Source organism: Euprymna scolopes, chromosome 37 (genome assembly GCF_053919585.1).
Source record: "Euprymna scolopes isolate OS-2025 chromosome 37, ASM5391958v1, whole genome shotgun sequence".
Lineage (NCBI taxonomy): Eukaryota > Metazoa > Mollusca > Cephalopoda > Sepiida > Sepiolidae > Euprymna > Euprymna scolopes.
The window spans coordinates 35053736-35068029 of NC_136518.1; the positions used below are offsets into that span (position 1 = coordinate 35053736).

The window sequence follows — 14294 nt, forward strand, 5'->3', positions numbered from 1 at the left end:
AACTGTAAATTCTTAGATGTAAGTACATTTTTTTAAATTTTTTTCAAGATTTTTTTTCATTGTTTATTTTCTTTTGCTCAGCAGAAGTTTTTTTTGTTTTGTTTTAGAAAATCTAAAAAATTTGTTTACAAAAGTTCATAAATTGTTAAGTGAGCATGTGAGCGAGAGAGAGAGGGAGGAAATATTTGCCTTCGAAGCGAGAGAGAGTTGGGAAGAATATATACAGCAAGAGAATCCAGTAGATCACGCAAGTTTAAATAAAGTTTATATAAATAAATTACCTATAAAAAAATGTAACCATGTTTGTAAAAAGTATAATTACTGAAACAAACGTAGAAATCAGCGAGTGAGCAATTTACACATAGGGCAAAAATAGGTCTTAGTGTGACACCATGTTTGAATGGTACATTAGCGTTCGTTTAGCATGCTAATACTATTATTTCGGAATATAGGAATGGCCAGAGATCATCCAATCAGAAGGAGCAGAATTATTCTGGGAGACTTTATTATTTTTTGTAGCAGAAAAGGGAAATATTGTGTTATGCAAATGAGTTTATGATCCAGTTACGAAAGGTGAAACCCCACATCTATCCCAAGTGCAGAATACCTCCCGGTGATGACTGGGAGTGGTAGGAGTACTTGTTATTTAGAGAGCAAAATAGGAACTACTTCCTCTAAAGGTGGTTGCGGTTGTGATGATGTTGCTCCTGGGATGTAATTTAAAATTTTATTATAACGACTAAATGTGTCTATAATGGCATTCTAAAGGTACATAAGATAGTGTCTAATAGTCTAGACATAAATTTGTATGTGGCATCTGTTGTTGGAAACCTATGGTATTTTGGTCCAGAGGGGAATTTCTGCAATCAAAATAGGAGATTAAACATATAATTTCTGAACTTTTATGTTGATAATTATGTTTTCACAAGAATGTATTTACTTGAAAATTAACAACTTCATAAAGGATGAATTTAAAAAAAAAAAAAAAAAAATTATTTTTTGACATTATCCATATTCAAGTAAATAAGTAAATATATAAATTTCTTTCTTAATAATTTATTTTTATTTACTGTTCCCCATTCTATTTCTTGTTAAAATATTTACTTCATTCACTCCGACTCCCATCTAAAATATTCATTCTGCACATAAAATGAAAACTTCATTTAAGTTCTGGGGAATAAGTGGCACTTACAGAATTTGTTTAAATTGTTAAAATATTTATTTTTCATGTAACAATGTTAAATTTTTTAAATGTTCCAATACAATCTAGATTTTTTTAAATTCCATCATTAAAATTTCAAAATTGTCTGAATGTTTGGAATGAAATAACTTACAGAGACGTTGGAGCTTGCTGGAGTGTTCGTTCCATAACCAGACGATGGTAATGAGGCAAAAGACCATCTACGCCCATCCATTCTGAAATTGAAATCAAACAGAAATTAATTAAAAATTTAAATATATGAAAATGTCATTGATTAAATCCCTAAAACGATATAAACAAATATTGACTAATGTGTATGTTTGTAACATGGCAACAAAATTTGCAAATAAACTGTTACAAATATTTTTGTATTTGAATAAAAATAACTTTAAAAAATTGTTAAAGAAAAAGATGAATGAATTAAAAAAAAATATTTTGAGGAAATGAAAAAATATTTTGGTGAGTCAAATAATATTCATAAAAAGAAAAACTTTACAAAAAAAAAAAAAAAAAGTGGTATTTGCAAAAACAAATTAAAAAGTGAGGAAAAAAAAATGGCCATTTTCCAATTTTTTTAATGCAATAAACATGGTTGTTTATAAGCAGTTAACATACTTCATAACTTTCAGTGTAGCACTACAGGAAGAAATCAGTTCCTTCACTTTTTTCTTTCACGCCTATATTTCCTCTGTGCATGTAATCTTTTTAAATTTAATAATCATTAAAAAGTTTTTTCAGTCATATTTTAATAAAAGAATTATTGAAAACACTTAATTTTTAAAAACTATTTTGGGAATATTATGTATTGGATATGTTTTTTTTTTATGCATGAAATTTTGTTATTTTGACTTCAATGTTTTTATACTTTCATAAACATATATTTATTGTATAAATTCAAATAAAAAGGCATTTTTAAAATCAAAAAATTTTTTTTATTCAATTTTGTTCTTAAGAGTGCAAATAAAGACTAATTGTGTTATTTTTATGTTATAATTTTGTTAATTTTTATTGTATACTTTTCGATAATGTTCTTTTCTTCTATTTTATTTCAATAAATTGCTTCACAATAGAAATACTGAACAAAAAAAAGTGAAGAAACTGATTTGCTTTGATAGTGCTATGCCGGAAGGTAGGAAGTACATTAGCTGACTATTACTACATGGTTTCTGTTTAGGATTAACTTAGATTTAAATCAGGATTGCAAAATCAAGCATTTATTGCTTTTCCATTACAATGAATTAATATTAAATATTCATTAAATATTCACAATCTACAACAATATTGAGGTGTAATTTGTTTTAATCAAATGATTTTACTGCTAGTTTAAAAGTATATCATTTGATAAATCTTGTTAAAATCTTTCAGAAATAAAATATATTTATTCTCCAGATTCAAATTTATGAAGAAAAAAAAAAAAAAAAAAAAGAGGACCAAATCATAGATCACATTTTGAAAACAAGAATACAGAGAGTAACGTTTCTTACAATGCGCTAGAAATGGAAGGATGCAGTTGAGGATAATACAACTTTTCAAATCCATGCAGAGTTTTGTGAATATTGATCTAAAAACTTTACCGAGGACAAGAAGCTAGATATTCTCTTTGTAAAAATCCAGTGTTGTCAGGAACATGTCATGTTGCATAGACATTTGGTTTGGTTGTTTTATGGCATATCAACCCTTTTTTTAGGTTATGTAATGCCTGATCCAGTCATTTTGGTAAAAGTTTTTATGCTTCTTTATATTTCAAGTATTTGTGGTGTTTGGTTTGGTTGTAGAGGAAAATTATTGTTTTGAATTTTGGCTTTGCAGAAAATGATTGAGTTTTGCAAAGAGGAAAAAACAATTTTATTTTAGGTCAGGAAACCGATATCTTCAGACAACCTGATCTGGTTGTGCTACTGCATAGGAATAAGAAACACAAGCAAATAAAGAATACAGATGCTGTGAACAATACTGTTAATGGCCTTAATCAAATATGCTTGTCAGCAAAATATGGACCACATTTTTTTAAGACTGAAAAAAAGCACAGGGTTTTAATAGTTTCTGATATTTGATGACTTCTGTAATTCAGAAATTTGTCAGAGATTGATAGACCACATTAGAACTGAATGCGATGACCTGCTATAGTGAAAATGGCTTCATTGCCATTGTTAAATAAAAACAATTGCAAGCAATACACTACTTGTATATCTGGTTGATTATTTTTTTCTAAAATTCAATAAATGTCCATTAATTTTGAATCAAAATTTAAAAACTACCTAAACATAACATTTTATTCATAAAAACAACAATAATATCAGAACATTAAAAAAGAATAACACTGCCTTATAGGTGCTGTGAACTATTATCATCATTACTATTTATACTGGCATTAAGATTTTGATTCCAGAAAGGTCTGGTATAATCAAATTTGCTAGTATAAAGGGTTAGTCTTGGAACCTTTTAAAATTTGGACCAACACGTCACAAGGTTCAAATTCACTATTTCTGTCTTTCTTTAACATTTCCTCTCTTTCTAAAAATTTACATTAAATTCTTATTTATTAAAAATTTAATTCTTCTAGGTCCTTTTGTGTTTCTGCATTCCTATAAATATTCATTTAAAATTATAGTTCTGTTAGAGCCCATTGAGGTTGCAACAATATTAAATACAATTCAACAACAAAAAAAAAACATAAGTATGATCATACTAACTTCTTAACATTTTGGAATGGAAACTGGCTGTGCAGGCTGGGTGATGCTTGACGAGGACTATCCACAGGACTTCCTGTAAAAAAAAAAAAAAAAAAAAGGATAAATACTATGGAAGATAAGTCAATAGTTTGTACATAAGAATTAATAAAATGTAAAATTATGATATCCCAATACAACAAACCTGTTCACGCCAGGCATATGAACAAGTCTTAATTTCATTATTTATCATATATTTATATTACTTTTAACTAAACACATGTTCGTGTATACTCCTGTATCAACAAATACAAATTACTTTCTCTTCCCACTCCTGTGTTTGGAACCTTGCCACGATGAATTTCTCTCATCCACCAACATCTATCTCCAATCGCATGTACATATATCGGGGCACTTTTATACAGGCAGAAAGAAGAGTGACTGATGTTGAACAGAGAATGACAAGAATATTTTTGTTCATAAACATACAAAGATGACAAGAATATTTTTGTTCATAAACATACAAAGATGACAAGAGATAGGTAAGCATTAAAATATAGATAGCACCAGCTACAAATACATTAAAGGATTAGTATATCTATTAATTGACTAATGATGTAAGTCATACCCTAAAATTATATCGGACAAAAGAAATTACACTTTCATATAAGCACCGGCTTCCAGAAACATTTTAACAAAAAAAGCAAAAATAGTGGTCATGTGACACAAAAAATAATGATCATGTGACACGGTTTTCACTTATATCTGCCATGCATTCAAAATCACTTTGTATATCCAAAGTAAAAATCAGTTCTGGATATAACAACTAAGCATTTAAGAATTAGAATTTTCAAAAATCAGTTAATTATGCCACCAACACTCACCCAGACAGTCTACTAACAATATTTTGATCAGCTTCTCTACCCTCGGGGGCTGGTTAAAGTAAATTTTCTCAACTCACTAATGCATGTCATACAAATATGCACACTAACAAAAGCAGCACACGCACAATGCCCAAATCTTACAGAACACAAACACTGATATGAAACAAATATATACACACAGTCACTTATAACCTTTTTTTATACAAATTGTCTACAATTTAAGAATTCTATTTTTCAAAAGAACAATTACTTACATAAAACGATTTCGAAACAACTGTAAATTTTTATATAAATATATTGTGCCTGTTAGACATGTTTTATTCTTTTTATTCAACATTCACTTGCCAGAATTTCACATATAATTGTCAATGTGTATGCTTTATTATAATTGTCAATGTGTATGCTTTATTATAATTGTCAATGTGTATGCTTTATTATAATTGTCAATGTGTATGCTTTATTATAATTGTCAATGTGTATGCTTTATTATAATTGTCAATGTGTATGCTTTATTATAATTGTCAATGTGTATGCTTTATTATAATTGTCAATGTGTATGTTTTATTATAATTGTCAATGTGTATGTTTTATTATAATTGTCAATGTGTATGTTAGCACATTTTCTCATACTCAGCAAAAATCTAAAGCTTATTCAAATTGTTCCACACTGCAAGATAAACGATTTCAGCAAAAATAGAAACTGTGTACATCTCTAATATAAATTACTGTTGTCAATTTCATTTAACATTTGCTACCATGGTAGATAAAAGAAAGGGTAAAAAAAAAGGGAGGCATTGATTAGTGGCTTACCTTACTAGTTACTCTTAAAAATTGTTATATAAGAAGAAAACCATATGGCAGTCATAAACATGGAGCAGATTTAGGATAAAACAATTAGATAAATCGTAAATGAATAAGAATATCTTTATTGAAATTATCAATGTAAATATATGTATATATTACTGGTTGTAAAATATGCATGTTATACTGTAATTAGTACAAAAACTGAGACATGCTGTGATCATGGTTCAAATCGCCCTAAACTCTAGACTCACAACTGAAGAACCATTGCTCAAAACAATGAGATATTATAAAAAAAGCTGACGGGGATCTCATCAGAGATGTTCAATGGGAAAATATTTTTTCTCTTTTCGCTGAACAGTGTGCAAGTAAGACAACTGAATGGTTCAAAACAGCAACTGAAGCACATGTTCTCACACAAAAATTTTATAGCAAGCCCCACTTTCCCCAATGGTTTACTTCTACTTGTGCAGCTGCCATTGCTCAAAGGCAGCATGCATACTGCAGATTTAACCAACATAAGTCCAGTTCAAACAGACAAAAGTTTATAGAAGCTAGAAATAATTGTAAGAAAGAAATAGCAGCAGCTAAGAGAGAATTTACTGAAACCTCATTGAAGCACAATTCCTCCATTATCCAACAATCATGAGGTTGTGTGCATGGCAACTGAGAAGGCTAACATGCTTGCCAGTCAGTTTGCCTCAAACTCCACATTGGACCCCCCCCCCCCGACTTTCCTTTGTGGACAGACGCCACACTGGGTGATCTGAAAATCACCCTTTTTCAGGTGCATGATATCAAAAAAACCTTAACACTTCAAAAGCATGTGGACCCAATCTCATCCCGGCTGTACTATTAAAATGCTCCACCGAAGTAGCTTCAGTTCTCAGCAAACTATACAACAAATGCATTAACAAATCTTGCTTTGCTGACTGCTGGAAAACTGCTTCTGTAGTACCAGTTTTCAAGAATTCTGGAAAAAAAAAAACTGATCCATTAAATTATCGCCCCATTAGCCTCCTTCCACTTTTCGCCAAAATATCTGAGTCCATTATTAACCAAGCACTAGTCCATCACTTTACAGCTGCTAAACTTCTGACCAACCAACAATATGGATTTAGGCAGGCCCATTCAATAGCAGATATTCTAACTGCAATCTCTGAACGTATATACCATTCACTGAACAAAGCAGGGGAGAGGAGAGTGATAGCCCTAGATAAATCTAAGGCTTTTGACAGGGTATGAAACGCTGGTCTTCTCAGAAAAATCAGATCATATGGTATCAATGGACGAATACTAAACATAATCAAATCCTTCTTAAGAGAAAAATCCAGGTTGTCCTCGATGGTCGTACATCTAAACAATATGATACAAATGCAGGAGTACCTCAGGAGTCTTATTATTTCTAATATTCATAAATAACCTCCCTGATAAAATTGTCTCTGAGATAGGAATATATGCTGATGACACCATGCTCTATAAAAGGCATGAAGGGAAAACAAATGAACACATATCTAAGGAAATGGCAGAAATAATAGAGGAAAACCTCCAATCTGTAGTGGAATGGGGACATAATGGATGGTCAAATTCAATGCTGCCAAGACTAAGCTTGTTTCCTTCAATAATTACAAGAAACTTTCTCTACTGTCATTAGCAATGGCCAAAGACATTACCTGAAAGTGCTTCTTTTAAAACTCCTCAGCCTAACATTCTCAGGGGACATGAGTTGGAACAATTACATTGAGAGCATAGCCAGGACCGCTGTGAAAAAGGTGGGCTCTCTCTACCATGCTAGAAAACTACTAATGCCTAAAAGTATCTTGTACCTCTATAAGGCCACCATTCGCCCATGTATGGAGTATTGTCACATTTGGGCTGGTGCATCTGCTACTAGTTTCTCACTACTAGACAGGGTTCAGAAGAGTTGCCAACCTGATAGGTCCTGAACTGTCATCTAAGCTTCAGCCTCTGTCTCATCGATGAAATGTTGCATCTCTTTGTCTGTTCTACAAGTATTTTAATGTTGAATGCTCTGACAAACTGCAAGCACTTGTACCCTCTCGACGTAAATACTCCCCAACAAACCCGACTAGCAGTTAAATCTCAGTAGATGTAAGAGAGCTTTTTACTCCAGTAGTTTCTTCCCAACTGTACTGACATGCAGAACTTCAAGTTTTGTGAACAAACACTTTGCTGCCCCAACTCCCTACATAGTACCTCTGTAGCTTATGTCCCTGATAGTAGCCCCCCCACATCAAAGTGGCAATATGCCTTGTTTGGGGGTTAAAAAAAAAAAAAAAAAAAAAAAAAAGGTGTGCATGTGAGCAATATGTTTTTTCTAAACAGTTCACTTCTTGTAAGTAAAGGAAAAAAAAAGGTACTCGAGCTGAGGTCAAAACCAAAACCTAGAGACAGTGAGGCAAATACGATAACCATTAGACCAGCATGATACATTCTTTAGAAGTTGTTTTCAAACTACTTATTCTTAACAGAAGTAATCTGCAATATGGACTATTCACGCATACGCATTCGTGAGACAGTTGACAAACAGATAAAAATCTGATGACTCCCACAAACCAACTTTTAAATCTTGACCCCTTAGAAGTCTTTCTGGATGAAAATGGATTAAAAAGTTTTTCACATGTGTGAATATCCTATATACCAAATTTCAAGTTTGTAGATCAAAAATTAATTAAGTATATAAGTTGAGAAGTGTCCTCACACACATTGCCACTTTTATAGATATCATACTTAGTGCATGCATGTTTGTAAGATGATGATTTATTAGAGTTGTTTCGATACCAAAATACAATATTAGTATTAAACAACAAAAATCCCCAAAACAACACTTGATACTATTTTCCCAACCACAGAAATATCCCACTAAGTCATATGCCATTCTAGGATTTTGGAAAAGTTTTAGACGAAGGTTGGATTGGCCCATGGAATATTGTTTTCGGACATTTACCAAAGTTGCCACAACGGTTAAATCTGCTAATAACACATGTGGCCTTTAAATTGGAGATTGCTGAATTAAGTGTTATCACTTCCGATTAGAAATTGTTGTTTAAAACAGCTTAGTTACTATCAGTATACACAAACACACACACACATATATATATATATGTATATAGACACACACACACATCTCTCAGACCTATAAACCAGAGAGGAAGCAAGGGGGATGGAGAAAGTTAAGAGCAGAAAAAAAATCAAAAAATCAAAAATGAAATAAACAATTTATTTAAAAATTCGGTCAGAATCTCAGAGGAAGAGGAGGCAGGAAATAAAAGGATTGGAACATAGGAAAACAAATAGAAATTACAAATAAAATCAAAAGGAGTTTAAAAAAAACAAAACAAAAAACAAAAAAAAACATTTGAACACTAAAATGTTAAGCAATCTTTTTTTCTATAGCATCATATTTTGAAAGCTTTATAAATACTGTAGGGAAAATCTTAGCTTACCTGACTAACATGGGTGTCATGTTCATTCGCTTAAGGAAATAAAAAACTAAAATAGTGCCATGGCTTTTGTATTTAACGATCACGTGTGAGTAACGCAAACTCTATGCAAATTAGATTATGCAAGATGCATAAAAGAAGCGGTAAAAGAAACAACTGGCAAGTTGAAAGACAGTGTGTATTATCAGGATTATTGAAGCTGACTCAAAATATTGTAGGCAGGACAGAACACGACTTTAAAACTCCACTGAAATCAATTTTCAAACCAGAAGCTATTTCCGCTTTATATTACCTTTCGGCGATGGAGAGCAAGATTTTTGATGTTTGGTTGATTCCGAAGTTTAGTGGTGCTGCAGCTGATATGCCTATTATCGAGCGAATCAAAATGTGGAACTTGTGTGTGAGCTTTGCACTATGAAAAATGTTGAGCACATCCTGCCACTGAGATTGTGAACAAGAGCTATCATGACTGACAACAAAGATCCCGCAAAATTTGCTGTCGTCACCTCCACCAGATGAACACCTTCAGAATCAAAAGTGAACAATGACGGTTGAAAATTTGCTTGCTACAGGTGTGGTGACCTCAACCACTTGGCAAAGGACTGCTTACAGAATCATCAACAGAGACTGGACAGTCAGATGCGCAAAGTCTATTGTGAGATACGTTGCTTCAGATGCAGTGGCCTTGGACATCTAACATCGCAGTGCCAGGGAAACGCCAGAGGGGAGGAGGCATTAGAATTAGTCTCCTCCCCGACCAACTGAACACTAAGAATCTCCCTTCCATGACAATATGTATAGATGGGCAAGAGTACACAATGTTGATTGCAGACTTTAGTGAGTAAAGCCATGTGTTGCTTTTTGGAAGCAGACGTCAGGAGGAGTACTAATAGTTGATGAAAGGACATTGAATTGCCGAGGATACAGCAGAAAAATGTAGAGGTTCGCCAAGTTCCAGCTGTCGACATTGAGGCATTGGTCATGGATAAACAACTGTTGGGCTTTGATCTACTGCTAGGGATCGATGTGATCAAGAAACTCAGTGGAGTTTATTTCATGGAATCAGGCGAAGTACAAACAGATGTGCTGCCATCTCGATTGACGAGCCAGACTTTAGCGTGACTTTTGATCGCAGTAACAAAGAATGGACTGCATCGTGGAAATGGCAAACGATCATTCTCCCAGTGAATTGAATAACAGTGTGCAAGAATATAGTGCCTCGCCATGTCAAAGATGCCTATGAGAACGAGATTCAATAGTGGCAGCAGAATGGATGGCTGGTGCCATATTCAGAAGAAGAACTTAGTCCACCCAAGGGTCTAATTCCCTTAATGGCGGTCATGCAGGAGTAGAAGCAAAAGGTGTGTCCAGTGCGTGACTACCGGGAATTGAACGAGTTTGTAGATGCTTTCACTGCCAATGCAGAACTGTGCACGCAGAAACTGAGAGTGGCGATGACAAGGAGTCAATGTGTCGCTTATGCATCTGCGGAATGATTTTCCTCAAATCCATGTTGAAAAAGCGCTATGGCCATTTCAAACAATTATTTTCAGGGCCAGCGCTTCTGTCTCACGCGGTTGGAATTTTAGCTGAATGTGGTGCTACTTATTATGAAGTCTGTTATAGTCTCTGCCATATCTCAAGACTATGCAATCAACAGCGCCACATCAGCATATGTGTAGTTCCTGCGTTGTACGCGCAACAACATTTTTTAGACTATGATTTGGTCTCCAAGGATCCGGTATGACTGAGAGACGGTGCCAGAGTTCTTGGCTTGGAAGAACACGAAAAAGATGGAACTCTTCGATGGAAACGAGAAGGTCCAATTCTGGAAATCCTTGACGAATTGAACCGTTGGCATGTATTTTCTCTCTGCAGGTAACTTGTTGGTCGCTTCCCCTATGTGGATGGCTCCGGGTCGCAGTGGCATTTATCAGGTGCCTAGCAACTGCAGTAACAAAGGGCTGGGGTGACAGAATCCAAAACGCGATTCTCTGTCACATATTGGCAGAAACTTTGAGCAAAGTACGAGAAGCGGATCCCGTTGGAGGAGACTGGAGTATGGACAGTAAAGAAATTACAGTCTGGGTGGATGCAAGTTGCGTAGCCACAGGAATTGCACTGGAAACGAATGGAACGGTCACTAAGGATGCGTGTTGGCTACGTCGAATTAAAGATGCTCAGGACTAGCTACGCAGCACTCAAAGGAGTCAATTTGGCTCTTTAGTGGGAAGTGAAAGTGTTACACTTGGTCACTGATTCGGCATGTGTGCACTGGTGGATTTCTGACACTATACCTGGAAATGATGGAGTGTCTCAGCACATTAAAGACCCTTGATCAGGAATACGGACACATCAAATGACGAAAGTGATTCTGAGGATAGTGAGCGCATAATATATCTGAATTCAGGTCTACTTGACAGTGATTCTGATGCTAGTAACCCCTCTCAACTGATGAGGTGTCTATTGAAAGCTGACCTGCAAACAAGAGTATGCATGAGAGGGAGGCCCACATCATGCCTCTTTAGAAAAAGAGTATCTGACAAAGACTGATACTACCTCCCTGCTGTTTGTGATCATGAGATCAGTGGGGAGTGCAGGGAAAATTGTAGCTTACCTGACTAGCATGGGTGTTGTGTTCATTCACTTAAAATAATTATATAAAAAAAGTTAAATTAGTGACGTCACTTTTGTATTTGATGATCACGTGTGCGTAACGCAAACTCTATACAAATTAGAATATGCAAAATGCATGAAAGAAGTGGTAAAATAAACAACCAGCGAGTTGAAAGACAGTGTGTTATGCAAACAGATGTGTGTTATCAAGATTTTTGAAGCTGACTCAAAAGATTGTAGGAGGGACAGAACACAACTTTAAAACCTCCACTAAAATTAATTTTCAAACTAGAAAAATTATTATCGTTTTAAAAAACATGTCATCAAAAATAGAGTACTATTCCAGTATGGATAAAATTAGTGTTAAGTGGTTGCTTGTTTTCACATGTTCATTTACAACTGCTTATTAGTCTGACATGAAAAGCTAATATATATGTATAGCCTCTCCATTAAGATCATTATGACAAATGGCTTTCTGATGTAACAACATTCACAAATTATGATCTTGTCATCTCGGGTTAAATATGTAGAAATCTTTGAGCAAGCAAGAAACATTGACGTGATTCTAATATGATTTACCCTTAACCACTAGCTCCTATCCTACTTTCTTATGGATGGATTTTGGCATGGTTAAAGGAAATAACCCCAAACTGAAATCAACCATGTTTGCATTTCAGCAACAGGCATATCTCCTTTGTGGCAACTGAGTGTTTTTTTGTACCATGGATGAGGCATCTTGTAGGCATACCTTGATTAACTTCTGCCACTGGATTACTGCTGTTATCTATATATATAAAAGCGAAAATGTATGTATGTTTGTTTGTGTGTCTGCTAAAAACTTTCGACATACGCGACGAAAATTCACAAACTCGGTATCATATCGAAGCCCCATCCTTCGCTTGAAAAATATCGAAAAATTGGGCAAAAACGTTAACCTTTTCACTCTGAAATTGACAATTTTCCACAGGGGGGGGTCAACAAAAATGGGTTTCTCGTAACGATGCCAGATTCTACGCATGCGTCAGATGACGTCATGACCTGATTTACTTTAAATAGTTGAAAAACCGAGTAAATTTCATGTCCGTCGCTTTAGCGCAGTTGGTTAATGCGTTTGTTCATTATCTAAGCGTTTTGGGTTCGAATCGTGGTGTGAGATGTTTTTTTTTATTTTTTTATTATTTTTTAAATTTAAATATTGAACCCTGTATTATTTAAGCCATTTTTCACATAACGTTTGTTTTCCTGGTTTTTTCTTTTTTTACTTCGCTTATTCTTAGCGACACCCGGGTATTCACAGATTTTTTACATTTTAATATCGAAACAGGCTCATTTAAGCCATTTTTCACGTGTTCGTTTTTCTGTTTTCAACGTTCGTTTGCCTTACGTTAGATTTTTTTGTGTTTTTTTTTTTTTATGTTTTGATTACCCCCGCCTCCCGCTTAATTAAAACATTGTTTTCTTTTCTTACTTCGCTTATAACAATGCTTACATAGTCGTCGTAACGCTTGACGACTTTCAAACATCTTTCACTAACTCATTCTGGCTGGCCGATTTTATTTTCAAACTTCGCCTTAGGGCTTCGGGTTCCATCCCCCCCCCCTGTTTCTTTTTTATTTAACACCACACACACCTACAAACACCCGGGCAACGCCAGGTACCCCTGCTAGTCTATATATATATATATATATATATATATATAAAAGCGAAAATGTATGTATGTATGTATGTATGTACGCTTTTCCTCGATAAGCGCTTGCTCGCTTCACAACTTCTTAAAACTTTTTATATCATCTATAAATTGTAATATCTCAGAGTTATCCACGGAGCTCACCTGTCTATTTAATTTTATTGACTTTCAAACGTTAATTATTCGACATTTCCCGCATTGGCACGCGTTACATTCGGTTTTCGGTATAAAAAAAGCGAAACTCGACTCTAATCATTGGCCGAAAGCCAGTTGTCTCAAGAGAGCTAAGTAACGTTTCTTCAATCTCGGTAGCTTTTATTTCACTCCTCCTAATAAACAGGGAGCGCGTTTTTAAAAACAAACAAACCGATTTATTCACCTCATTCAAAACTGTCCCGCACAAAATCGTAACTGCTGAATACCTATCGCCGTCACGTCAATCAAAAACGTGCACCTATTTTTTTTAACACTTTACTATTTTCCAACTGCGCGTTGTGAAGGCTTCGTTTTTTTTCACGGGCACCTGTTTTTTTTTTCACATTTTCGGGTTTTTTTCACATACCCCGAAAAACACCCGGGCAACGCCGGGTACCCCTTGCTAGTATATATATAAAAGCGAAAATGTGTGTATGTATGTTTGTATGTGTGTTTGTGTGTCCGATAAAAACTTTCGACAGACAGAACAAAAATTAACAAACTTGGTATCATATTGAAGCTCCATCCTTCACCTGAAAAATATCGAAAAATTGGCCAAAAACATAATTTTTTTCATCCTGAAATCAACAATTTTCTACAGGAGGGTGGGGGTGGGGGGGTCAACAAAAACCGTCCTCTCATGACCAGATCGGTTCTACGCATGCGTCAGATGATGTCATGACCTGATTTAGTTCAAATAGTTGAAGAACTGACTAAATTTCATGTATGTCATGTTAGCTCAGTTGGTTAGAGCGTTGGGTCATTATCTAAATGTTT

The 14294-nt window shown here is 34.5% G+C and overlaps 1 protein-coding gene across 8 annotated transcripts in view; it reads right to left on the bottom strand.

Moving 5' to 3' along the window:
* LOC145261133 (microtubule-associated serine/threonine-protein kinase 3-like) overlaps positions 1–14294 on the bottom strand; it is a 571734-nt gene that overhangs the window by 110822 nt on the left and 446618 nt on the right. For all 8 annotated transcript variants that reach the window (XM_080119401.1, XM_080119402.1, XM_080119400.1 and 5 more), the window contains 2 exons: positions 3895–3967; positions 1335–1416 (listed from right to left, as the gene is read on the bottom strand). In XM_080119401.1, the coding sequence (XP_079975527.1) occupies positions 1335–1416; positions 3895–3967 (155 nt within the window). The remainder of the gene's footprint in view (positions 1–1334; positions 1417–3894; positions 3968–14294) is intronic.